The sequence below is a fragment of the Nyctereutes procyonoides genome, unplaced genomic scaffold (assembly GCF_905146905.1).
Source record: "Nyctereutes procyonoides isolate TBG_1078 unplaced genomic scaffold, NYPRO_anot_genome, whole genome shotgun sequence".
NCBI lineage: Eukaryota > Metazoa > Chordata > Mammalia > Carnivora > Canidae > Nyctereutes > Nyctereutes procyonoides.
Window position 1 is genome coordinate 18,832,168 of NW_026575147.1, and position 22,919 is coordinate 18,855,086.

General features: G+C 48.8%; 2 protein-coding genes across 5 annotated transcripts; both read right to left on the minus strand.

Annotated features, from left to right (window-relative positions):
* Positions 1-358: 358 nt before the first annotated feature.
* Positions 359-15,884, minus strand: ITGA10 (integrin subunit alpha 10). Of its 3 annotated transcripts, XM_055312729.1 has the most exons (30): positions 15,760-15,884; positions 14,014-14,125; positions 13,704-13,813; positions 13,405-13,496; positions 13,076-13,190; positions 12,270-12,397; positions 11,975-12,123; positions 11,132-11,282; positions 10,753-10,918; positions 10,547-10,620; positions 10,155-10,299; positions 9,820-9,968; positions 9,448-9,591; positions 9,105-9,308; positions 8,669-8,799; positions 7,902-8,068; positions 7,665-7,807; positions 7,157-7,270; positions 6,871-6,956; positions 6,573-6,714; positions 6,312-6,404; positions 6,083-6,159; positions 5,887-5,976; positions 5,375-5,453; positions 5,099-5,212; positions 4,763-4,843; positions 4,496-4,609; positions 3,110-3,205; positions 2,731-2,844; positions 359-2,433 (listed from the first exon to the last, which is right to left on the minus strand). In XM_055312729.1, the coding sequence occupies exons 1-30, from the start codon at positions 15,809-15,811 to the stop codon at positions 2,368-2,370; spliced, it is 3,498 nt and encodes a 1,165-aa protein (XP_055168704.1). In that variant the 5' UTR covers positions 15,812-15,884; the 3' UTR covers positions 359-2,367. The 3 variants fall into 3 exon arrangements, with proteins under 3 accessions (XP_055168704.1, XP_055168703.1, XP_055168705.1); XM_055312728.1 differs by lacking the exon at positions 15,760-15,884 and having other exon boundaries at positions 13,704-14,540; XM_055312730.1 differs by lacking the exons at positions 13,076-13,190; positions 13,405-13,496; positions 13,704-13,813; positions 15,760-15,884 and having other exon boundaries at positions 14,014-14,540.
* A 1,186-nt stretch (positions 15,885-17,070) lies between these two features.
* Positions 17,071-22,814, minus strand: PEX11B (peroxisomal biogenesis factor 11 beta). Of its 2 annotated transcripts, XM_055312709.1 has the most exons (5): positions 22,543-22,814; positions 21,629-21,744; positions 21,032-21,233; positions 17,834-18,274; positions 17,071-17,440 (listed from the first exon to the last, which is right to left on the minus strand). In XM_055312709.1, the coding sequence occupies exons 1-4, from the start codon at positions 22,596-22,598 to the stop codon at positions 17,869-17,871; spliced, it is 780 nt and encodes a 259-aa protein (XP_055168684.1). In that variant the 5' UTR covers positions 22,599-22,814; the 3' UTR covers positions 17,071-17,440; positions 17,834-17,868. The 2 variants fall into 2 exon arrangements, with proteins under 2 accessions (XP_055168684.1, XP_055168683.1); XM_055312708.1 differs by having other exon boundaries at positions 17,071-18,274; positions 22,543-22,813.
* Between the last annotated feature and the right edge of the window lie 105 nt (positions 22,815-22,919).

A 22,919-nucleotide genomic window follows, 5' to 3' on the forward strand; every position in this document is an offset into this window, starting at 1 on the left:
ATCTCCTTAGTGGGCATGAGGGCTTCAAAGGGAATGAGGCGTAGGATGAGATTTAATGGCGGGACATGACGTAAGGAGCACTGGCTATTGTGTAAGACTGATGAATCACTGAACTCTACTTCTGAAACTAATAATACACTATCGTTAATTGAACTTAAATTTTAAAAAAAGATGTAGTGGCAGGAGACAATAGCACATAGGCAAAACAAATCTTCAGGACTTGTATGAAGTAGGAGTGGGTCACTAGATTAGGGGCACCACTTAGTGCTTCGATATACATTCTGACTTAACCGTCACAATACACAGCAAGGTAAATTATTTTATAATAAAATATTTTTATAACAATAGTTATCCTTTATTGAGTACTTAGTATATGCTTACTTTACTTATCTCCTTTGGCCCTCACAACCCTAGGAAGTTTAAAGTCAAGAAAGCCAAGACTTAAAGAAGTTAAATCTGTCCAAGGTCAAACAGGTTTTAAGTGGTATAGCTGAGATTTAAACCCGAGCCTCAGGGTAATTATGACTTGTCCAAGGCCACACAGCTAATAAATGGCAGACCTGGGGTTTCAATCTAGGCCTACAACTCTGTAGTCACTTAGGTAGATGAGGATTGCAGGCTAGAATACATCTCCAGTGGGAGAATCGCAGAAAACATTTCAAATATTTTATGACTTTGCCTTCCAGAAACTCAACTGTATAAGGTCTCAGGTGGTCCAAGAATTTCCCTCTCACCATTCCTGAGCCATCCATATCCTTGGGAACTCAAAGAGAATCAGAAATCATTTGACACTGAACGTTATTTGTTCTGACCAACTGATATACCCGTCCACCCTGCTAGGAAACAGAGACAAAGTCCTGTGCAAAAGGCCAGAGACATGCCAAGATAAACACTGTGGCCAGGCCTCAAGAGCAGCCCTGGAGAACAAGTTCTGTGGCTGCCAGTCAACTGCCCAGTCAGGCCTCCTCTCTTCTCAGCTCAAAACTGGTACTGATTCTTCAAATGGCCGTCAGAGCCAAGCCTTAGAGACCAATAATAGACCTTGGTGTCCAAAGTCTTGATTACAAAGAAATGTAAGTTACCCAGTTGTTGGTGAAAATCTAATTCTCTCTACTACTGGCCATGACCACAAAACGGGAGGAGAGGTGGTGAGGTGACCCAGAGATAGAAATTGGGAATTTCCAGTAAATATCAGGCAAGGCTGCCAAACTCATTCCACCAGAGAAGCCCTACAAGGAATGCCTACTGTTGCCCCAGAAATATTTTCCTAGAGCCACACAACCCATGCTGAGTGAGGGCTTACTCCCCAGAGACCTCCTTCCACCTACTTTGGCTTCTTCATTAATGTGGACCTGACTAGTTTAGATTCCATGGAACTGCTGCTTCCCAAAGCCAGTGAAAGGGTTTCCAACTATCAAGAAGAAGTCATCTCCCTTCTCTCTTGTTTCTAAAAGGTGGCCCCAAAGAGGGCTCATGAGTAGGTGAGGCCCGCTGAGAGAGGAGAAAACACTGTCCACAGCTATCCAACTCTCCATGGCCAGGACCAAAACCCTGGGACTTTTCTCTGCTACTCCAGCTCTAGCCACCTGGGGGCCCCTGGCTCCGGAGAATCAGGCACGCAACCCTGGCTGTGCTCCCAGGGACAGCTGAGAGTTGGGAAACCCATGCCCAGCAGGCCCCGGGGCAGCTCAGTTTCACAGGCACCTGAGGGCGGGCTAGTGCACCATGAAGTCTCAGGTTTCAGGGGGATGGCGGTTGCCCGTCTAAAAGCTTCTCTGTTCCTTGGAATTGTACAGAATGTCTCTTGTGGCTTTTCCTCCTCCCTCCTTTTTTCCTGTTGACTCTCCCCATCCGGCTCTCTGAATCACCAGACTCCACAGGAAAGCAGCAGATGTTGACTTTACTTTCTGAAGCCAACGTCAGCTCCCTTCTGTGGAGTATGGAGCAGGCAGGAAGGTGAGACTCAGGGAATGGAGGAAGATAGTCCTCATCCTTTCCAAACTTGAGGGAGGATGGAGGGGGATTCTAAAAGGAGTCAGGGAGCTGTGGCAAAAAAAATCTTGGTTCCTGGGGCTAAGGAAAAAGGGGCCCCAAACCAAGGCCCCAGGGTTGGCTGTGGAACTGGGATCACGAAGCGGGAAGTACAGGGTGAAAGTGTTTCTGGTTTTGGTGACACCCTTTCTTGTCTGAGGTAAGGCCTCATCTCTTCCAGCAGCATCTTCATGACTCAAAAGTCAAGTCAGGCTGTAGGTCTGGGGAGACAGTCTAAAGGCTTCTTCTTGTCCATCTGAGCCCCCAAACCTTGGCTCTTATGCAAGTCTTTTGGAGAAGCTGCCAAGGAGGACTTTCTAGGGCGTTATTCTACATTCATTGCTCCAATTTCCCTTCTCTTTTTTCTTCCTCAGGGATTTTCTTACGGGTAAAGAAGCCAAGCTGTAGAGGAAGAGATAAGAGTCATCGCCAAATGTCCTGCCTGGGGACCTTGCCAACAGCCCTCAGACATATCTGAAATCTTCACTTTTCTTCTGCTTCCAAAAATGAGATTCTAGTTTATTTTATTTGGCTTAGATTAATCCAACCAACATTTGTAGACTAGAGTGAAAGAGATCCAGGCAGGACACCCACAGCCTACTTAGCTGGCCAGCACAAATCCAGTTCCCCCAGCTCTAATCAAGGAGCCCTCAACTCATGGGTACCATGCCCCATATTTCCCACCAAAGCAGTGCTTACCTTCCAAAGACAGAAGACAAGGAGAGCAAGTAGGAGAAGCCCTCCCAGGACACTGCCAATAAGGATCCATAGGGAGATGAGGACAGGGCGGGTCTGAATCACCTCCAGCAGGCTCTGTGTGGGGAGGAGAGCTGTTTGGTACTTGTACCCTTTGTCCCAGCTAACCTCACTTCCCATTATAGGGGTGACATAGTAGAATAAAAGAAAGAAACTGAGGCAGGAATAAGGCAGTCAGACCCAAGCATCCTGATTTATCACTTCCAACTCCCCAGCTGCTGCCTAATGAGGAGGCCTGGCTTCTGAAAAGGCCTCCAAGTGCCCTTGCCCAAATCCCACCCTCACTCTTTCCACTGCTCTCAAACTCAGGCTCCTATCCCACCTCACTCCAACGAGAGGCTTCAGGCAGCCGTAGGACACTGCCCTCCTTAGCTCCCAGCTCAAAGGTGCTGACCACCGTCAGAGACTTGAATTTGGCCTGTGGAACAAGTGGATTGGAAGACATTTAAAGTGAGCCATCATCAGGTGGTATGGTCTTAGAACCACAACAGCAAAGATGAGGCTGGTAGGTACAACTTACAACATATTCCAGACTAGAAGTAAAGGTTGGAGACCAATGGAGAAAGAGAGGAAGGGTGATAGATGGAAAGTCTCTGGCCCTTCATATGTGCTGTTTGCTCTATGTGGTATTATTTAACTCCCCTTTCTTTGACTAGCCCCTACCCTTCCTTTAGGTTGAAATTTAGATGTCATCCACTCTGGAAATTAGAGAAATGTTTCCTCCTAACCCTCATCACCCTGGATTAGGTCTTATTATTCTGTTTACTTCTCTTTTACCACTGGACTATAAGGTCCTTGAGGTCAAGAGTTGTGTCTTACAAATGTATGTGTTTCTAGTGCCCGGTGCCTAGCACAGTACCAAGTACACATGAGTTCCTCAAGAAAGCTTTATTGAGAAAGTAAATAAATGAATGAAAAAGGATACTGAGGAGAGATAAAGAGAGAACCAGACTTAGAGAAGGATGGTATCTCAGACTTTCCCATAAAATATACCTACATCCCAGGGATCTTGTGCTATTCAAAGTAAATAGCCCCTAGTGAGAAATAGCTGTTATAATTAAGATGTCATTTCCCTGCTCAGAAAGTCACACTGACTGCTGACTGCCTATCATATTTAAGTTTAATTTCATCTCCCTAGCTTTGGAGATCTTTCATAACCTAGATCCCTTTAGCTCTACAATCTTGCCTCCCATTACCCTCCAATACTTATCATGCATATAATATCAACTATTTATTTACTTGTTTAAGAGAAATGCATTGAGTCACCATAATGAGTTAGGCATGGTGCTAAGTGTTGGGGACATTCTCCTCAGTATCTACCTAATACAGGTCCTTTTATATAGTAGGCATGTGATAGATTATTAACTGTTGGATTTAGATATCCTATAAATGTTGGTTATTGCCATAGCACCAAGGGATGATAAACAGAAGAAAATACAAGGATAATAACTACCTTTAATGAATCCATCTCCTTATTCATTTATTCTTTACAACTCCATGAAGTAGGTATTATATTCCCCATTTTAGAGATGAAGAGAAAGAATCGGAGAGAGATAAAATAACTTGTTCAAGGTCCAACAGATAGTAGGAGGCAAAGCTAGAACTTGAACATGAGTCTATTCCAAAGCCTATGAAGTTTCAGGTAGGAGTGGAAAGATGGTAGTAGAATAAAAGATTTTAAAAGAAAAAAAAAAAAGAAAAGATTTACCCTCCGGAAAAATTCATTGTGAACCAGTCTCAATAGTCCAACAGAGACCTCGGTCCCCTTTGCCAGTAGCCCAAGATGGCACCTCACGACCTGACACCGAGTGTTGCTCCCATTCTGCCAGAAGACAGAGACAGATCAGGATCTTGGAGTAGAAAAATTGCCTATTCTCCACCCCAAGTTCTATTCCCTGTCCCAAGGCTCTGAAGTTTACTGCTCCCCTCTGCATTCCCACTCTGGACATTTTCTTCACCTTCTTGTGACTCATACCAGTCTGTTCATGTACTGAAACTCCTCTGGGTGCACGGGGGGCTGTGGAGGCTCGGTCAGGTTCTGTACTGTGCAGCTTGCCTAGAGGGAGATGCAATGTGAGAGACCCTCTTGATGGCAAGAGGCCAGCCATTCCAGGCTGAGCAGGAACATACTCCCACATTCTGTGGTTCTTCCCTGGGCAATCCCTTTCTTTCTCCCCAAACAAGCCACATGTGTTAAAGAAAGGTCTTCCAGAGGAAGGAGCCCTGAGAGCGGTGACCCAGCAGATGGGAGGTTAGGTAAGTTCACCAGATAGAGGTGGCAGGGATCCATCCACCCTTATTCCAGACTCACATTGTTAGTGATGACTTGAGACAATGACAGGAAGTAGTTGCCCCCATGGGCTACAGCTGGAAGGAAGGCTGAGATGATGAGGCCACTGACCACATAGCAGCCAAGGTTCTGAACCTGAGAGGAGGATTGGAAATGGGAAGAAGTGGGAGACAGAAGATCCTTCCTCTTCTGTCCCTTTACTCTAGATGCCACTGGAAATCTGAGAGAGACTCCCCTCCTTTGCTCAGGACTCCTCCCCCTCCCCCTGCTCATGCCAAAGCCCCTCCAGCTTCTCACCCTAAGAGTGGTTTTGAATTCGGGACCCACTGGGAGAGTCCCATATGGGTGAACCTCATAGCGGTGCAGAGTGGACTCACTGCGTGGACACCAAGTCAGGAGGTACATGGTCACAGCCATGACACAGACACAGGGGCACATGATCAGCACACAGACACGGATTCAGGGAAGGCAGAGCCAGCACATGGATAAAGAGATGGGTGTACATAAAGAAGATCGAAATGGGACATGACGTAGACTTGGTACAAACTTTATGATCACAATACATTCCCCCCACCCCAGCTTCCCTCCCCAGGGCCTTGAGCAAAGCCCTATACCTAGGATGCATAGGTATACCTATACCTAGGAAAGTAAGATGCTTAAAAGGTTCAACTTGAGTGGGACTGAGAGTAAAAAGATGGAACAGCCCAAGAGTTTTGGGGGAAACACTGAAACACATGGAAGGAAAGGGAGGAAACATAGATTATGAGCCTGGGGTCAGAATGGGGTCATAGTGGGGAGCTGAGCCATACCTGGAGAACAGGAGGTGGGGCTCATATTGAATGTAGGCTGAGATCTGGGCTGTGTTATCTTGAAGGGTCCCATTTTTCTCCAGGCTATTGCTGTAGGGTTAGGGGGAGAGGCTCACATCCTAGTCTCCTCTCAGACACCCCTTCCCCCACAAGACCCAACAGGAGAGGCCTGGGACGAAGTTTCCTTTGTTCTCACCTTGTAGCAGTCAGCCTCACAAGGACCTGGCTCAGGAGGGAGGAGCAGCTAAACTCAAACTCCAGCAGGAAGGTCACCTGGGATCATATGGGGTCATGGTATATTCCTCTTCATGAGGCCAGCAGAAGAACAAGAGCCCTTGTGTACCTCCTTCCCTAAACTCCCAGGCCCCGCAGACTCCAGCACCTGCTCTCTCAGAGCCTCTTTCTCATTCTGGGCCCCCATTCACCTTGGCTCCAGTCCGAAAGACAGGATGAGCCACACTGCAGAGCCGGACATGAGGGGAAGGGGCTGCACACTCCACCTTCACTGGGCTGTCCCTCTAAGAGCAGAGGAAGGGGGATGGGGCTGAAGCTGAGGTGCAAGTGCTCTCCCACCTGCAGCCTCTGAACACTGAGCTTCCCTCTGGGCCTTCACAGCTCAGGCCCATACCCCTGTCTTCTCCTTCCTTTGGCTCTGACTCCTCCTAAACCACCCTCCATCCAGGTACCTGAGACGTGAAACTGGCCAGATGGAGGTTTCTGGAGAAGCTGAGACTCAGGCTAGTGTTGTAGGCATTTTCCTTCCTGTTTTCCAGAGTTGCTGACACCAGCACTTTCTGCCGACCTCCTCGAACCACGAATGGGTCCCTCCTAGGAGTGGTGGATAAGGGGAGAGCCCACAAGTTGAAAAATTGCCCAAAACATCACTTCTGCTTTCCTGGGCAACACACAACCCTCCAGCTCCCTGCAAGCTCCTTCCAGTCTGCTTCAGGTCACCCCAGCTTGGCCAGTTCATGCCTGTCCTACCTAGAGCCTCTGATGTCTACACTGGCTCGAAGCACCAGGTCTGTGATGCATTCATTGTCAGGGCCACAATCCTTTGAGAAGGGGACCTAGAGGGGAAAGAAGGGGCTAAGGCCTGGTAGGAAGGCAAAGAGAAAGAAATGGAATTAGGGGAAAAGTGAAAAAAGAAGAGCGGGTGCCCAGATCAGATTTTGCCACAATATCAGGTCTCCACCCTCCACGCCTCTTGAAGTCACTGAGAAGGGCAGCATCGGGACTGAGAGACAGGGCTGGGCTTGGCACCACTGACCAGCTTTTGTATGGAGGTGGGTGAGCCCTCATCCAGCACAGGCCCTGGCTTCGTGGTGTTGTCCAATGCAAAGGTCACAGTCAAGGCCAGTGGCCGGAGGTAATCTGAGGTATCCTGAGGAAAACCAGAGTCAAGGATCATGGGGAGCCAGGGTTAGGGGTACAGCGCAGGCCCCGTGAAGAATGTGATTATTATAGTGATCTTTTACCCAGCACCTTGTCTGTGCTGGGTACTGTCCTAAGGGTTTATCAATACCATTACATTTAATTCTAACATACTCCCACAGTATAGTTGTTATTAGTGTCTTCTCCTGTCAGGCAAGGAACCTGAGGTTTGAAGGTTGTGTGACTTGAAGTAGACCAGTAGAGCTAGGCTTCAAACCCAGATCAGCCTGCTTCCAGAGGCTGAACTTCCTGGCTTTCTTGCCAATATAGCCAGAATTCCTCCTCCCATCAGCCCTCCCCTTCCTCCCGGGCCCTGATGAGAAGCACTTACTGCCCCTCCTCACCAGCACATGGAAGCGCAGCTGCTCACAGGTGACATTCCCTACGCTGAGCTGGAGTCTCCGAGGGGACAGCCTCTGGCCAGAGCCATCAAAAACAGCCCGCGCCCCTGCCGTCCACTCATCTAGTGATGCTGTAAACCGCAAATCTGGACAGGGCAGGCAGGAACGACAGTGAAGGGGGGCAGGCAGAGACCAAGGCAGGTGGGGCTGAGAGTTTCTTAGGACGCTCCTGCCACTCACAGAATCGGCGATTCCAGCGGCCAGGAGTGCGAGAGGTCACTTGGAAGCAAAGGGCCGCAGAAAGGCAGGCTGCCTCTTGGCCTCGCCGGCTGCAGTTCTTCTGAACCACACTGATGGCTGGTGGGGTCACCTCCAGGGAGGGGCCCAGGTGGACAATGGGCCGGGAGCTGGAAGCAGGGTGGGAAAGAAATCCTAGCAGTAAGAGGAAAGCCCTTTGAAAAAGGCAATCCCCAGTGTTGGCCTCCCAGAGGTCAAAGAAAAGAACAAGGGGCTAGATGTATATGTGTCACCCTCCCCTGAACCTTCCAGTGGGAAGATAATAGCTGACATTGAAGAAATACTTGCCATGTGCTAGGCACTGTGTCAAGATCTTTACCCGAATGTGGCATTGGATCCTCACAACAAGCCTATGAGGTAGGCCCTACGATCATTCCCACTTTAAAAACTAGGAAATGGGGACGGCTGGGTGGCTCAGCGATTGGTCGTCTACTTTTGGCTCAGGGCGTGATCCTGGGGTCCTGGGATCAAGTCCCACATCGGGCTCCCTGCCTGGAGCCTGCTTCTCCCTCTGCCTCTCTCTCTCTCTCTCTCTCTCTCTCTCTCTCGAATAAAGAAATAAAATCTTTAAAACAAAACAAACAAAAAGAACTAGGAAATTGAGGAACAGAACAAGTTGTTCAAGAAATACAAATCCAAGTCTGACTCCCAAGCCCTTGCTTTTAATGGCCACGCCACGCTGTCCAGTCTCCAGAGCTGGGACCTCTCACCTGAGCAGGACAGCTGCCCCTTGGGCACCCACAGCCACATCTACCAGGTCATCTCCATCCAGATCCAGCCGGCCATCCACACTACGGCCAAAGTAGCTGAGGGCCTGTGGCATGGAGATGGCAGCAATCCTCTGAGAGGAAGAGAGGGGAGACTGAGCAGGGACTCTCATGCCTGGCGACCCAGGCCACCCACCAGGCACACAATAAAGAATAAGAATAAGAAGGAGTAAGAGAAATTAGCTTGTGTTCAGGAGTCTCTAATACAGCAGCCTGTATCCTACTGTACCACCTCAGCTTTTTGACTACTGGTAAAAAAGCACTTGTCTAGTTTGTGTCTCAAGGTCAGGGAAACATGGAGGAGCAAGGAGCATGCCCTCCACTCATCCCACTTCCCTTCTTCCCACCCATGTCCCTGCTTTATCTGGACACTCCTGACCTGGGCAGGACGGGGCCTGATTCCACTCTGGGTGCCATGATATAGGTACAGGGCTCCGTGATGCCCATCCTCCAGGGGCGCCCCCACAGCCACATCAGCAAAACCATCTTGGTTCAGATCAGGTATGGCACCCATGGCAAAGCCAAACCGAGCATCCTGGGGGGGTTCTGGCTGAAGCGTGCCCTGGAGTGTCAGCAAGGACTGCTGGTGGAGGGAGAAGAAGACAGAAGATGCTGGCTTGATAGTCCCAAGCTGTCAGTGAGCCCGTGAATGGATGCATCTTCTCTCCCTTCTTTCCTCCACTCCCCCAAGACAAGTTCAAGGGGATCCCAGCAAGTCTCACCTGCCCCACCAGATATACATAAACACGCCCCGTCTCCTTATTCTGGGGTCCCAGGAACATGGGAGCAGCCACAAGTAAGACATTGGTTGTTCCATCCCCATCTGTATCCAATGGGCAGAGCTCACTGCCAAAGTAGGAACCAATCTGGGGAATGGTGGAGAGTGGTGACCCCAGAGAAAAGACACAAGGTGATTATGGACAAATGAGAAGCATCTGCCAGCCTGCTAGTCTGGTCCTCACACCCTTTGCAGATTCTGCCAACCAGAGTTCAGCAAAGACTTTTCGGGCTCCTCTCTTGACCCTTCCCTTTCCTCCCCACAGCCTGAAGGTCCCTCAGGATCCGAGGGTCCCACCCTTCCTTGGATGTCCTACCTGCTCCCCCTGGAGGCTCTGGGCAACTCTCACAGCCCCATCTTTCTTAAGCTGGAAGGCGATGACCTTTCCTCTGTGTCTAAACCGAGGAGCCCCTGAGAGAAAGAGGCGGCGTCCACCCCGCAAAAGCATGGAGGAAACAGAGTAACCTAGAGGAGGGCAGGGAATCAAGGGCGAAAGCAAAGCAGATGGGGTCAAAGTAGGAGGGTTCACCAAAGGCACAGGAGGAGGTCCCAAGGAGAGCAGCAGATTAGTGAGAAACTGTTCTCACACCCCCACACTAGTGAAACATTTCCTCCTTGTCCCCCAGCCCCCTGAAACCCTCTGCTACTCACCCAAGTAGGCTGCATGGTTCTGGAAAGCAGGGGGGAACTCATCTTCCAGGGCTGTCCGTGGGGGGAAAAGGTGGTGACCCTCTTCGAGCCACAATACGGAGCCCCCCCAGTCGTAGGCCCCCACCATTCCAAAGAGAATCCCATCCTGTATGGCAGAAACAGATGGGGTCCCTTGAAAAGACATCAGGAAACAAGAAGTAAAAACCCCAGGAGTGAGAAGGCCACTAAGAGTACACTGGGGCCAGTTGGAAAGGCATGGGAAGGTCAGCATGTGCACTGGTTAAAGGAGCAATCTAGAAGAACCCTGAGTTGAAGTTGCCCGAGTCTCAAGTCTCAGGTTGGGAGAAGTCAAATGTTGAGAGAGGTCATAGTGGGGTCAGAGTCTGTCCAACCTTCAGCCGATGAGTGGAGAAACCAATCTGAGACATTTCCAGCCCGAAAGAGCTTTCATTTTCTCCATGGGACCCTTGAGCATGAGAAAATATCAAGGCAGTATCAGGGAAGACATTTCCTTCAACTTACTGAACTCCCCACAGAACCCCACCTACACCCACAGCTCCCTTTCCCCTGCCCCCCATTTCTCCAGGGTCATTGTTACCCTCGAGGCCAAAAATCCGGTCTCCCAGGGCGTCTACAATGTCAGTCAGTGCAGCTTCATCTGTGACATTGAAGAAGAATCTCTCATCTGGGTCACTGGCAATCATTTGGATTTCCCGCAGGAAAGAAGTGGGGTCTCGCTGCCTCCGGAGATAGTGGCCAAGGACCTGAGGTCAGGAGAGCCAGGTGGGGTCAGCTAGCTGTGTGGAGTGGGATGTTAGGGCTGGCATAGGACACAGCCAATGAAAATGAAGCCAATGAAAATGAAGGATCAGTATAGCTGATCTCTGGGAAGTGGTTGATGTCCATTTTCTTTGAGTTCTCTGTCCTCAATGTCACCACCCCCACTCCATCCTTCTGAATCCAGGGCAGAGTCTCACCGCGATCCCATAGCGGGTCACTCTTCCAGCCTCACAGGCCTTTAGTGCAGCGGGAAGCTCCTCCCCATCGTGCGACTCTCCATCCGTGACAACCACCAGCAGCCTGGCAGCCTCTGGTCGGCCACCACGGGACAGACTGAATCCTTCTGTGCTAAGAAGAGAGAAAAAAGAGTGAAGTGTGATCACATGTATGCAGATACACACACACACACACACACACACACACACACACACACATACACACCACTGTCAGCAGTTCACCGAGGTCAGGCATCTTGCCTTTCAGACCATCTCCCTGACAGTGTCTGGCATGGGGACCGGCACACGGTAAGAGCTGCAATGTTTGAATGTCAGAGAACACATAAAGCAGCATATCCTCAAAGCAAATATGTATAAAATCCATTCATTCACAGATTCATTCAGCAAACAGCACACTGAAGAGAGGACACATACAGTCAGAGGATGTAAAATCAAGGAGAGTGGTTAGGACAAGGGAGTCTTCCCAGAGATGAGTCTTCAATCACTTTTGGCAAGTGGGCTAGGATGTGAGTGGTGGAGACCCCGAAGGCCAAGACCAAAGGGAGAGTGGAGGGATAGAGAGAGTTCGGTCTACAGAGATAGCGAAATCAGAAACATGGAAAGACACAGACATCAACAGTTTGAAGAATGTGTTGAGAAGGGCATGCAGTGACAGCCGGCTTAGCCTTCCCCACCCACCAGTGTGCACACAAAGAAAAGCATGCCAGACATCTTAGAATGGACACCCTGTGCTCCAGACCCTCCCCTAAGCCTTCTAGGCCCTCCTCGCTCTGGCCTTCCAGGCTCCCCTTCCCAGTGCCTCACCAGGCCACCAGGATTGCTTGGGCAGTCTTTGTTTCTCGTCCCTCTCGCCGACTCAGGTTCCTTGCTGCCCTCACCACTTCTTCCTTGGTTCGGAAATCTCCCAGGGACCACTCATGCACAGGGCTTTCCCCATACTGCACCAGTCCCACCTGAAATTGAAGTGTGTACTCACCTGGCATGTGTGTACTGAGGGTGAGGAGATGGGTGCTTGGATACTACTGAAGACACTACCTATATTCACCTCCTCTCTCCCCGTGTCTCCCTCTCCAAGCCCATCCAAATGGCCATCTCTTACCTGTACTTGCTCTGGGTCAATGAACAGTCTCCCTACCAGTCTTCGTAGGAAAGTCTGAACTTCAGACCAGGGATAGATGCTATTGGAGCCATCCAAGACGATGACAACATCCATGTAGGTGGGACAGCCTAGGAGGAGGGGTGTTCTGATGAGGAACAGAGGTGTAGAAGGATACTGGGCATGAAGACAGCAAGGGAAAAGGTCACAGGAGGGCACATTCCATTCAAACACTTTTTAGGCACTTCCGAACATGCAAGGAAGGTAGTATGCCAGGCCCTGGGTAAATGAAGAAATGAATAAAAGAGGAGTTGAGCATGCATACAACTTACAAGAGGAAGGAGGAAGAGGAGGAGGAGGAGAAGAAGAAGGGAGGAAGAGGAGAAAGAGGAAGAATTTAAGTGTTAGGTAAAACAGAGCACCGCGGTGTAGGAGAACAGGAGGGGCAGCCTGATGGTGGGGAATTGAAGGAGGCAGCCCTGAAGATGTTTGAGGAGAGGAGACTATAAGAAGATGCATTTACATGGAGAACACTTTAAATAAAAGGACACAGAGGTATAAAAATAGATGACAAAGAGGAGAATGCGGAGGGAACTGCTATGGCCAAGGTACAGTGCGTGGAGGGACAGAGTGAGTTCACTTCTATGGAGTCTTGATGCCCTGGCAAATAGTCTGAATTCAAATCTGTTAGGAGACATGGAACCTATGCAGCACATCAAGTAACAAGGAGGAAAGGTGTGCGGGGCACCTGCCCAGCATCTACCCTATTGCCCCATCTTTTCCCCCCCCTGCACTGGGTGCTGGCTTACGTTGTGCGGTGGGTGCCAGGCTGCCCCGGGGCCGGAATGAAGCATCTACGCGGGCACATATCCCAGAACTGAAGACAGAGGAGCCGCAAGCACGAGACCAGAGAGGGGCACAAGCCTGGGGATAGGTAGAGGAAATATTGCCCCCAGGCGTGGGAGGGGGGCATAGAAACCCCTCCCCAAGATTCCCCTCCTTTCTCTCTAGGGTTTCAAACTTCTTTTTTTTTTTTTTTGGGTTTCAAACTTCTTGACCACTCCACATAGACCCGTCTCCCTCACCATACCGCCCTTTTCTCTGCCAGAATCCTTCAGAGACCCCTTTCCTTAGTCACCATGAATCCCCCATCGTTGTCTGTCTCTAGCAGAGACATTCCCAGGTGCATATTCACAGCAGGATGAGATGAATTTCCCAGTGGATAGTCACCTGGTTGGAAGGGGGGTGGAAGAGAATGAGATCATAGGGTCACACGTGGAGTTCTTGAATTTAGGGTGATTTGGAAAGAGGATGAGGTCAGGATCAAGTCAAAGATGGAGTATGTGGGACATGGGGTTGAAGGTGAGGTGTGAGGAGCCAAAGGTCCTAGCATATCAGGTTAGGGGCTAGGAGTGGAAGAGTGAGGCACCCTCTTACCCAAATGGCCTTTGGCACATGGAGCACTGTGGGAGCCCCCAACAGGGCAGCGATAAACATCCCCCCTTCTGTCTCCTGAAGGCCCATCCCAGGGGGCGCCCACCAGCATCCTGGGAGGAAAACATGAGTATGAACTTTGTGTGAACATGACCTTTGAGATAGGACAGAGGGAAAATGCATGGAATAGCAAGTCCCGAACCCCAGCCACTTCCAAAAGACCAGATTTCTTTAGATTCCCATCTGTCTCGCCACCCCCTTTAAGAGCTCTACCACAGTCCCAACCCCATGGCCCTCTGGTGTCTTTCCTCACCATCGACGGCCACCCCCGACATGTTGTAAGACACTATATCCAAATTCTGCCTCAGGTGGCCCTGGGAAGAGGCGCGGGTGATGCACATCCAGGTTAAAGGGGGAGCACAGACCTGGGAGGCAGGATCAGAAGAGTAGCAGGCAGCAGTCAGAGAGGCTAGTGAATGACTGGAGAGGCACAACCAGAGAGAAGCACGAAGGGAACGTCTTGATCTCAGTCTATCTCCCTGTTTCTTATTCACAAGTTGTCTTGGCCTCTGTCAATACCTTGTACTCAGAGCCTACAAGCAAGGATGATCTGCTTCCTGTGTTTGGGTCCAGATATCTAACCTGTGGCTCTCTGCCATGCTGGTCACAGCTGTGTTTCCATTCCCACCCCTGAAATCTCATTCACAAATATGTCTGGAAGGGTCAGGTTCCTCTTTTGCACATCATTCCTCCTACACATCCTCCTCCTGAAGCTGCAAGAGTCATAGAGGGAGAGGGGCCTTTCTGCAGCCCAGAACAATTGTTCCTTCCAGATTCTCCCCAAACACAGGACCCCAGAGAGGACTAGAGGAGGCTAGTGGGGACTGCATGGCAAGGTCTCCCGTGTGTCTCTTCATGACTCCAGAGTCACTGTCACACTCTCAATCTGTTTCTCCACTGTCTAGGTCTGTGCATGATTCCAGCCCTGAAAACCTCAGTGGTAATTAACTGGGTGGGGCCACTCGCCTGCCCACACACATGGTTTGCCAACCATCCTTACCAAGGGTCCCATCACCCCAGTTCCCCACAGCCTGCTCCTTACCTAACTCATCCACTCTCCCAACTGCTCCCGGCTTACTTGCACTTCTTCCATAACTTTCAGCCCACTCTAAAGACACCCCCTACTCTTGTCCTGGCTGATTCTCACCCCCCACCCGACCCCAATCCCTTTAAAATCAGATCTGGTATGGGGTGCCTGGCTGACTCAGCCAGTTACCACAGTATTCTCGACCTCAGAGTCGTGAGTTCAAGCCCCATGCTGGGCATAGAATTTACTTAAAAATAAAATTTAAAGAATTTAAAGAAATCAGAGCTGGTATTTTAGGAAACAAAGATTACAGGGCACTAGTGAGGAAATCGTCCAGGCCTCTGGTCCCTCCCATGGTTCTTCCTTGTCTGGCTCTCTCCTTTCAAGCAACCTCCCCTCAGGCCACACCCACCCCTCCCCCCACATCCCACCACCAATAGCTATAAGCTGTCTCAAACCATGTTCCTTTTCAGAAAGGTGTTTTCTGTGTGAGCCTTTTTGCATCCGGGAAATTGGCAGGGCTCTATGACCAGCAACTGTAGCTCATTGGTTAGATAAACTGTTCTCACCACAGAGTTAGTTATGCCTCAGGCTCCAGAGACCACCATGGGTAGAAGGAAGTTGGATGGAGGATAATAAGAATCAGACTAGCCACGTGGAAGGTCACATTCTTCTTTTTGGTCCACTCACTCCTCTGGGGCTTAGGATAAAGATTTTAGATAACTGGACACCACTGAGACACAAGGCCCTGCCTATCTCAATACTCAAGCGCTCATGTGTGGGCATAAAAATGAAGACACACACACATACACACAAACACACACGTATACGCACAACACACAGACACACACCGTGCAGAATCAGTGTTAACTTTTCACTCTAACTCCCAAAGATTTTAACCCTAAAAGGTCCCAATGCCAAACAACCCATACACTTTTCTCCCCAGCAGGAATGGAGGTCAACCTCCCTCACCTGTCAGGAACACCACCGGCAAGAGCAGGTGAGGGATGAGGGGGAGTTCCATGCCTGGTTGTTCTCTGTCCGTATGAGAAGTCCTCTGTGCCTCTGTCCCTCTCCTTTTCTGTTTTCTTTACTTTCCCTCCCATCCTGCCCCCTCCCACTGGCAGCTAAAAATAAAATGGGAGGAGTAATGGTGGGAACACCGGGGAGCCCCAGACCAAGGAAAGGAGGACTGAGCCATCTTAGCCTCTTTCCCTGCCCCGGTACTGCCCCCTGGAGGCATCATCTCAATATCCAAAGAACACAATTCTTGATTTCTGCAGTTTCTCCTTTTTTCCCTATTCTTTGGTGTTGTCAGGCAGTAATGCTTTCCTCAGCTTTGGAATAGATGCTAGGCGTGGGAGACAGAGACTTTTTTACTTCTTCTTTTTTTTTTTTAATCTTTTTTTTCTTTAGTTTTTATTTGTTTATTCATGAGAGAGAGAAAGAGGCAGAGACACTGGCAGAGGGAGAAGCAGGCTCCATGCAGGGAACCCGACATGGGACTCAATCCTGGGACCCCAGGATCAGGCCCTGGGCTGAAGGCGGTGCTAAACCGCTGAGCCACCCAGGCTGCCCGACTTTTTTACTTCTTAATCTTATTTATCTCACCCTGGGATATGGAAAATGAAAGAGCTGGTGACAGTGATATCATTTCCCCTCCCACACAGGGGAGTCCCAACATGTGAACACAGCCAGCCCACAAACCAAACCTTGCCAGTCTCATTTCACTTAGTTCTGTCTGTGACTCAGCCTGTGCTGTCTTGCAGCATCATACCTTTTAGAAGGACTACAAACTATGAACTGGTGTGGGGTGTGTGTTATGGAATCCGTAGAATTACTTGAATTATTAGACCCCATCTTCTTTTTTTTAAAGATTTTATTTATTTATTCTTTTTAAAAAATATTTATTTATTCATGAGAGACACAGAAAGACAGAGGCAGAGACAAAGGCAGAGGGAGAAGCAGGCTCCATGCAGAGAGCCTAACATGGGACTCAATCCCAGGATCATGCCTTGAGCCAAAGGCAGACACTCAACCGCTGAGCCGCCCAGGCGTCCCTAGACCCCATCTTCTTAACTAGACTATAACTTCTAAAGTTGGGACCACGGAGCTTCTTAGCTTATTGTATCGCCACCTTAGTATTATGCCCTGCATAGTGTAAGTGCTCAATAAAAGCCTGTGGGTGATGATACTACTGGCTAATCCCATGGAGAACCCACACCCTGTAACAGGAATTAGAGACCTCCAATAACCAGAACACACAGGACCAAACCAAACATCGATGAGCAAACTGATCTTTAATGTGCTGACCTAGAAGGCTTGCTCTTCATCGTGGGCATGGCCACAGCTATTTACACAGAATCACTGTACAGTATTTACAGCAAGATGCTAGACACAGCATCCTTCTGGATAGGCAAGGAAAGGGTGAGAACAGGCTAGGGAATAAAGCCCTGAAATAAAAGTGTAAGCAGAAATCTGCAGATGTGAGTAGAGGGAAAAGGGCCAAGTCAGGAGGGAGGCTGGTGAGGTAGACATAAAGGAGGAAGTACCAAATCATCTCTGGTGCATGAGGAGAGAGTCCACTGGGATACAGAGTCTCTAAAATTGTGATTTGGTGGCATCGGAAGGGGTAAAATCTGCCACAAGTCACCTTTGTGAGGAGAAAGAAAACAGCAGTTAGAACCTTACAGACCACACCTTCTACCTTCCCTATCAAAAAAGTAATTCTGCTGATTAAATTCCTAGGACAGCAAATAGAGAAGATAAAAAAAAATGCAGATACAGAATCTTAGATAGACTTAAGAGACACAAAGTAAAAGGGGGTCAAGGGAGACAAAGACATCGCAATGAAGGAGGAAAAAACAAAAGCTCCAGAAGATCCAAATGTTAGAATCATCCCATTGATTTCACAAGTCCCTGTTCTTCACCTCACCTTCCCCAAAGCTCCTCCCTCTACCCCTAAATCTTGGGATTTTAACTTTAACCAATGAGTACAATTAGAATGAGGCTGGTGCACTTGGGATGATCTAAGATTCCATCTTACCAATTCAGATCCCCTCCTCATCTTGTACCAGAATATCAGGGCTTGAGTCGTAGCCAAGGGCAGATTAGGGTAAGAATAGACAGGATGGAGGACACGAGGCCACAAAGCCCCACAATCCCAGGGCCACAGCGCCAGAGGCCTAGTTTGTCCAGTGGAATGAAAAGATCACAGGCATTTCTGACCACATCCAGCAGAAGTGGGGGATGACCTCGAAGAACCCGAGCTAAGAGCAGGACTCGGAGCTGTAGCTTAAGAGCTAGTTGAGGCAAACCTCCTCCTGGAGTCCCTGGACCCCCAGGTCCTGCAGTTTCAGTTCCTCCCATGGCTCCTCCTCCAGAGCCCTTCAGCCGCCGGCTATAAGCTGAAGACTCTTGTTCCATCAGTAGGCGAATTTCATAAGCATCACGGCTCAAATTCATGATGAGGGAAAACAGATAGTACCTGAGACAAACAGGCCAGGAAAATCAGTAAAGGCACATATAGCCACTTAGCACATCAAACAGAACACTTAAACATTTTCCCCCCATGGTGCAAAGGAATTATACATTAAAACACCAGCAGTAAGTGCTATTACCCACAATTAGGAATGTCTTCCCAGCTTTCTATAACTAATCTGCATTTACATGTACCTTAAGATCCTGGCTTAAAATCATGAGCATCATCAAACCTTCCAAGAACAACCTCAAATTTCACTTGTCCACTTGGCAACCCATTAGCACACACACATTCAACCTGAACGATAATGTAATGATGCAAATGTTTTCGGAGAACAAGCTTCAGTCGTTTCAGAGACTGGAACACATTGTAGATCTTTTAAATCCCATCTTTTTGTTAAAACAAACATAAACAAAAAGTGAGGCCCAGAAGTGTTAAGCAACTTGTTAGATGTGTTAGACTTATTAATTCCTTAAGAACAGTCTATGTTTGGGGCACCTGGCTGGCTCAGTCAGTAAAGCAACTCTTCATCTTTGAGTAATGAGTTTAAGTCCCAAACTGTGTGTAAAGATTACTTAAGAACAAGCAAACAAGGCACCTGGGTGGCTCAGTCAGTTAAGAGTGCAACTCTTGGTCTCAGTTTAGGTCTTGATCTCAGGGTCCTGGGTTCAGGCCCCACACTGGGCATGGAGCCTACTTAAAAAACAAACCATTAAACAGTCTATGCTATTGTTGTTTTAAAGATTTTATTTATTTAAGAGAGAGTGAGAGAGAGAGAAAAAAAGAGAGAGAGAGAGAGGCAGAGACACAGGCAGAGGGAGAAGCAGGCTTCATGTAGGGATCCCGACGCGGGACTCAATCCTGGGTCTCCAGGATCATGCCCTGGGCTGAAGGCGGCACTAAACCGCTGAGCCATCCAGGCTGCCCAAGAAAGAATCTGAAGCAGACTTGCACTAAGTACGGAGTCTGAGGTAGAGGAGGAAGGGGCTCGATCCCACAACCAATTAACCAACCATGAGATCAAGACCTGAGCCGAAACCAAGAGTCGGATGCTAAACTGACTGAGCTATGCAGGCATGCCAACAACCTATGTTTTTTTAAATCCACTCTGACAATAGTGGTCTGAACTCAATATAATTGTCCTACCTCAAAAAACACCTCCTGAATCCAATCACATTTCTCTTATACCACACCAGCACAGTCTCAGCCACCAGCACCTCTTACTCGAACTACTGCTTTAGTTATTTGATTGGTCTTTCCATGGCCACTCTTGTCCCCTATCCCCCAACAATCTAATTTCACATAGTGAATCACACCATTACTCTCCTTCTAAACTCTCCACGGATTTCTTCCTATCCTATTTAAAATGAAATTTAGGGGTGTCTCGGTGGTGCCTTAGTCCAAGCCAACAACATCTCTTGCCATATTAGGGTATCTCCTTCTCTTTTGCCCTACTGCAATCCATTTTCCACTGCAGCAAGAGAGATGTTCTTTAAACACAATCTGAATCATGTCACATCCCTATTCAGAACCCATTGTACTTAGGATAAAATTTAAACAAAACTAACCCAAAAATCCTACATTGCCTAAGAGGCCTTGCATGAATGATCTGGTCCCGTCCATATCTCCAATTTAAACTTATGCCCTTCACTCAATACTCTCCAACATGCTGTCTTTCTTTCTCTTTCTCTAATTCCACAAAATCTTTTTTGGTTTAAAGCCTTAGAATGGGTTATCTTCTGTTTGAGAAGGTCTTCTCTGCTGCTGTTTGCTTTGACTAACTTCTTTTTTATATATATATATATATATATTTTTTTTTTTTAATTTTTATTTATTTATGATAGTCACACACACACACAGAGAGAGAGAGAGAGAGAGAGAGGCAGAGACACAGGCAGAGGGAGAAGCAGGCTCCATGCACCGGGAGCCCGACGTGGGATTCGATCCCGGGTCTCCAGGATCGCGCCCTGGGCCAAAGGCAGGTGCTAAACCGCTGCGCCACCCAGGGATCCCATGACTAACTTCTATTTAGACTTCAAGTCTGAATGAAAACGTTACTTCTCAGGGACGCCTGGGTGGTTCAGTGGTTGAGTGTCTGCCATTGGTTCATGGTGTGATCCTGAAGTGCCCAGACCGAGTCTCACATCAGGCTCCCTACAGGGAGTCTGCTTCTCCCTCTGCAAATGTTTCTGCCTCTTTCTCTGTCTCTCATGAATAAATAAAACCTTTTTTAAAAAATAAAATAATACATTACTTCTCAAAGAGTTTTCAGAAGTTTTGGCCTTTCAATCAAAATCAGCTCTCCTTGTTATATATCTTATAACACCCTGTACATTTCCACAAATACCTGGTTTGGTCGTGTCTTAATATGACTCCCCCAGTAGACCAGAAGCTTAGTGAGAGTGGGAAGCATATCTGGCTCTGTGCTTTATTCCCTGACACATAGTAAGCGCCTCCTAAATATTTTTAGAATGAATGAATGAGCAAGCAGTGAGAGGCATAACCTGTGGCATAGATAGCAGATTTAAAGCAATATAATGTCTTATCTTGCCCAATCTTAGTCATTCATCATGGAAGGGCATCTGTCTTCCATCTGCCTCCATTCACTATTCTCTGATAGTTTAAAATCTAAATGAAGACCGGAAGCCAAGTGATTAAGATGTGTATATTCTGGGAAGACCCTGAAAGATCGTTCTCTCATAAAAGGCAAGCCATACAGTATGAGAAATACAAAAGGTCTTGTAGGATAAAAGGATATCAAACCTGAATGAACGCTGGGCCCACTTCTCCTGATCCACGCGAGGGGCTAGTCCAGATTTTCCAGCCCACAGGACATTGTCACAGGCGAAGTACAAGGCTCGATTGAGGTGACTAACAGTGATGCAGAATCTCAGGACAACATCTGATAAGTGCACAGCTCGTTTGGCTGACTCAAGGGCATCTGCTGAGTTACCCAGGCGTAGAACTTGTGGAGATTACCAAGGAGAAGCAAAGATTTGGAAGTAGAGGCAAACAGAGTGAGACGCAGAGAAAGAGGAAACAAGTAGGTGAAAGTCGAGCAAGTGACAGAAATAATAATTACAATTTTTTTAAAAAAGAAAAAAAAGTTCAAAAATATTTTTTTTCTTCAAATTTTAGTTAATTTATATCCCAGTTTGGTTTTCTGAAACTTGCCCCATTCTCTCCAATCCTTCATTAGTCTCTTACCCCTGCTCTCTTCTCTCAATCAAGAGGCATGCAGAGGGTAAGTGCAGAGCTGAAAGAGGGGGAAGAACTGACAGAGAAGGTCAACAATGGGAAGAAAGGACTAGGAAGAATAGCTGGGGATGCAGTAATAAAAGCAAAAGCACGGTTACTTACGCTTTCTTCCTAGGCTCAGATGACCCTCCAATTGTCGAATTTGTTTCTGTAACTCAGGACTGGCCCCGTGTTTCTGCAGTGCATGGCCAAGAAGGGAGCAGGCATACTGGGCAGCCCTGGAGGAGAGGCCAGCAAGGTAAGGTGGAGACGTCCCTAACCTCCTCTCAAAATCGTCTTCCAAAAGGAAAGAACTGACTTCCCCTTTCCCCAGTTTGAGGCCATTCCCTTTTCTCCTCATTATGCCCATCTCTTACTGTTTCTCCCTCAGGCCAGGGGAAGGGAAGGCGTAAGGATAGAAAGGAGCCTAGAGAAGGGGTTGAAGGGCACTACTTGTAGTTGAGAAACTAAGAGATCTGGCGATGATGAAGTCTGAAGGGGACCGCGACGGCAGCAGAGGGTCCATCACAGGCACAGCAGGGTGAGCACGTACGGGATACTAAGGGAGTGGGGACAGGTGGAGAGCAGATTACTCTTCAGAACAGGTGAACCAGGGGCTTTCAAGGCCCTTTGGCAGAATCGAGACCGGAAAACAGGGCGGAGGCAGAGGAGTTCCCGGATGACAGCAGGATGAGGGGACCAGGGAACTTGGAGCCGGTCAGCTCTGGGGGTAGAGCCTGGCTACCCATCGCGGGGAGAATGCCCCTCACGCCACCACCGCCCAGTGAGTAAGGTGTTGGTCTCATATGGACATGGCAGCGCTGAGCGGCCTCCCCGCTGGCCCACTCGTGCCTCAGTTTCCCCATTTCTCGGCAGAGCAGAAACGAATCATCCCACGGCCCGCTCAAATCAGCGCCTGGCGGTCCGTCCGGGCCCCCGTAGCCTGAGCTGACCCTTTTTGACCCCCGTAGTGTGAACGGACCTCGCCTCACGAGGATCTTCTTCTGTCCCCACCCCCACCCGTGTTCGGGCCGCACCTACACAGCCGCTCCCGAGCCTGGCTCTGAGCACTGAAGCGAACCCAGGCGTCCATGACAGCGACAGCCCCGGCTCCGTAGCTCCCGCCTCACTTCCGCCCCACTTCCCGCCCCTCGTCACGCTTCCTGGACGATCAACGGTGTCTCGCGAGGGACGAATATCGCCCGAAAAGCGAGCGAGTGAGGCCGGCCTCGGAATTTCAGAACGAGAAGCGTTTGTCTCTCAACCACCACCGGCGTTTTGGAGTGTGTCTCTGTCAGAATATACTCTGATTGGATGGCCTCCATTTCCGAAGCACGCCTCCTCCGGCGGTACATTCTTTAAATATTCTGGACCGGGGGCGGGGCTTGCAGGTGTAGGGGCGGGGCAAGAAGGC

Excerpts from the sequence above, each read along its gene's own strand:
- PEX11B (XM_055312709.1), bottom strand. The coding sequence starts at position 22,598 with ATGGACGCCTGGGTTCGCTTCAGTGCTCAGAGCCAGGCTCGGGAGCGG. Across the intron at positions 21,234-21,628 it reads TCTGAGCCTAGGAAGAAAGC|TTCTACGCCTGGGTAACTCA; the intron begins GTAAGTAACCGT and ends AATCTCCACAAG. Across the intron at positions 18,275-21,031 it reads TGGGCCCAGCGTTCATTCAG|GTACTATCTGTTTTCCCTCA; the intron begins GTTTGATATCCT and ends TGTTTGTCTCAG.
- ITGA10 (XM_055312728.1), bottom strand. The coding sequence starts at position 14,016 with ATGGTGAGGAAAGACACCAGAGGGCCATGGGGTTGGGACTGTGGTAGA. Across the intron at positions 8,069-8,668 it reads GGGGCAGCTGTCCTGCTCAG|CTCCCGGCCCATTGTCCACC; the intron begins GTGAGAGGTCCC and ends CCCTGCTTCCAG. Across the intron at positions 7,271-7,664 it reads AGCTGCGCTTCCATGTGCTG|GATACCTCAGATTACCTCCG; the intron begins GTGAGGAGGGGC and ends GGTTTTCCTCAG.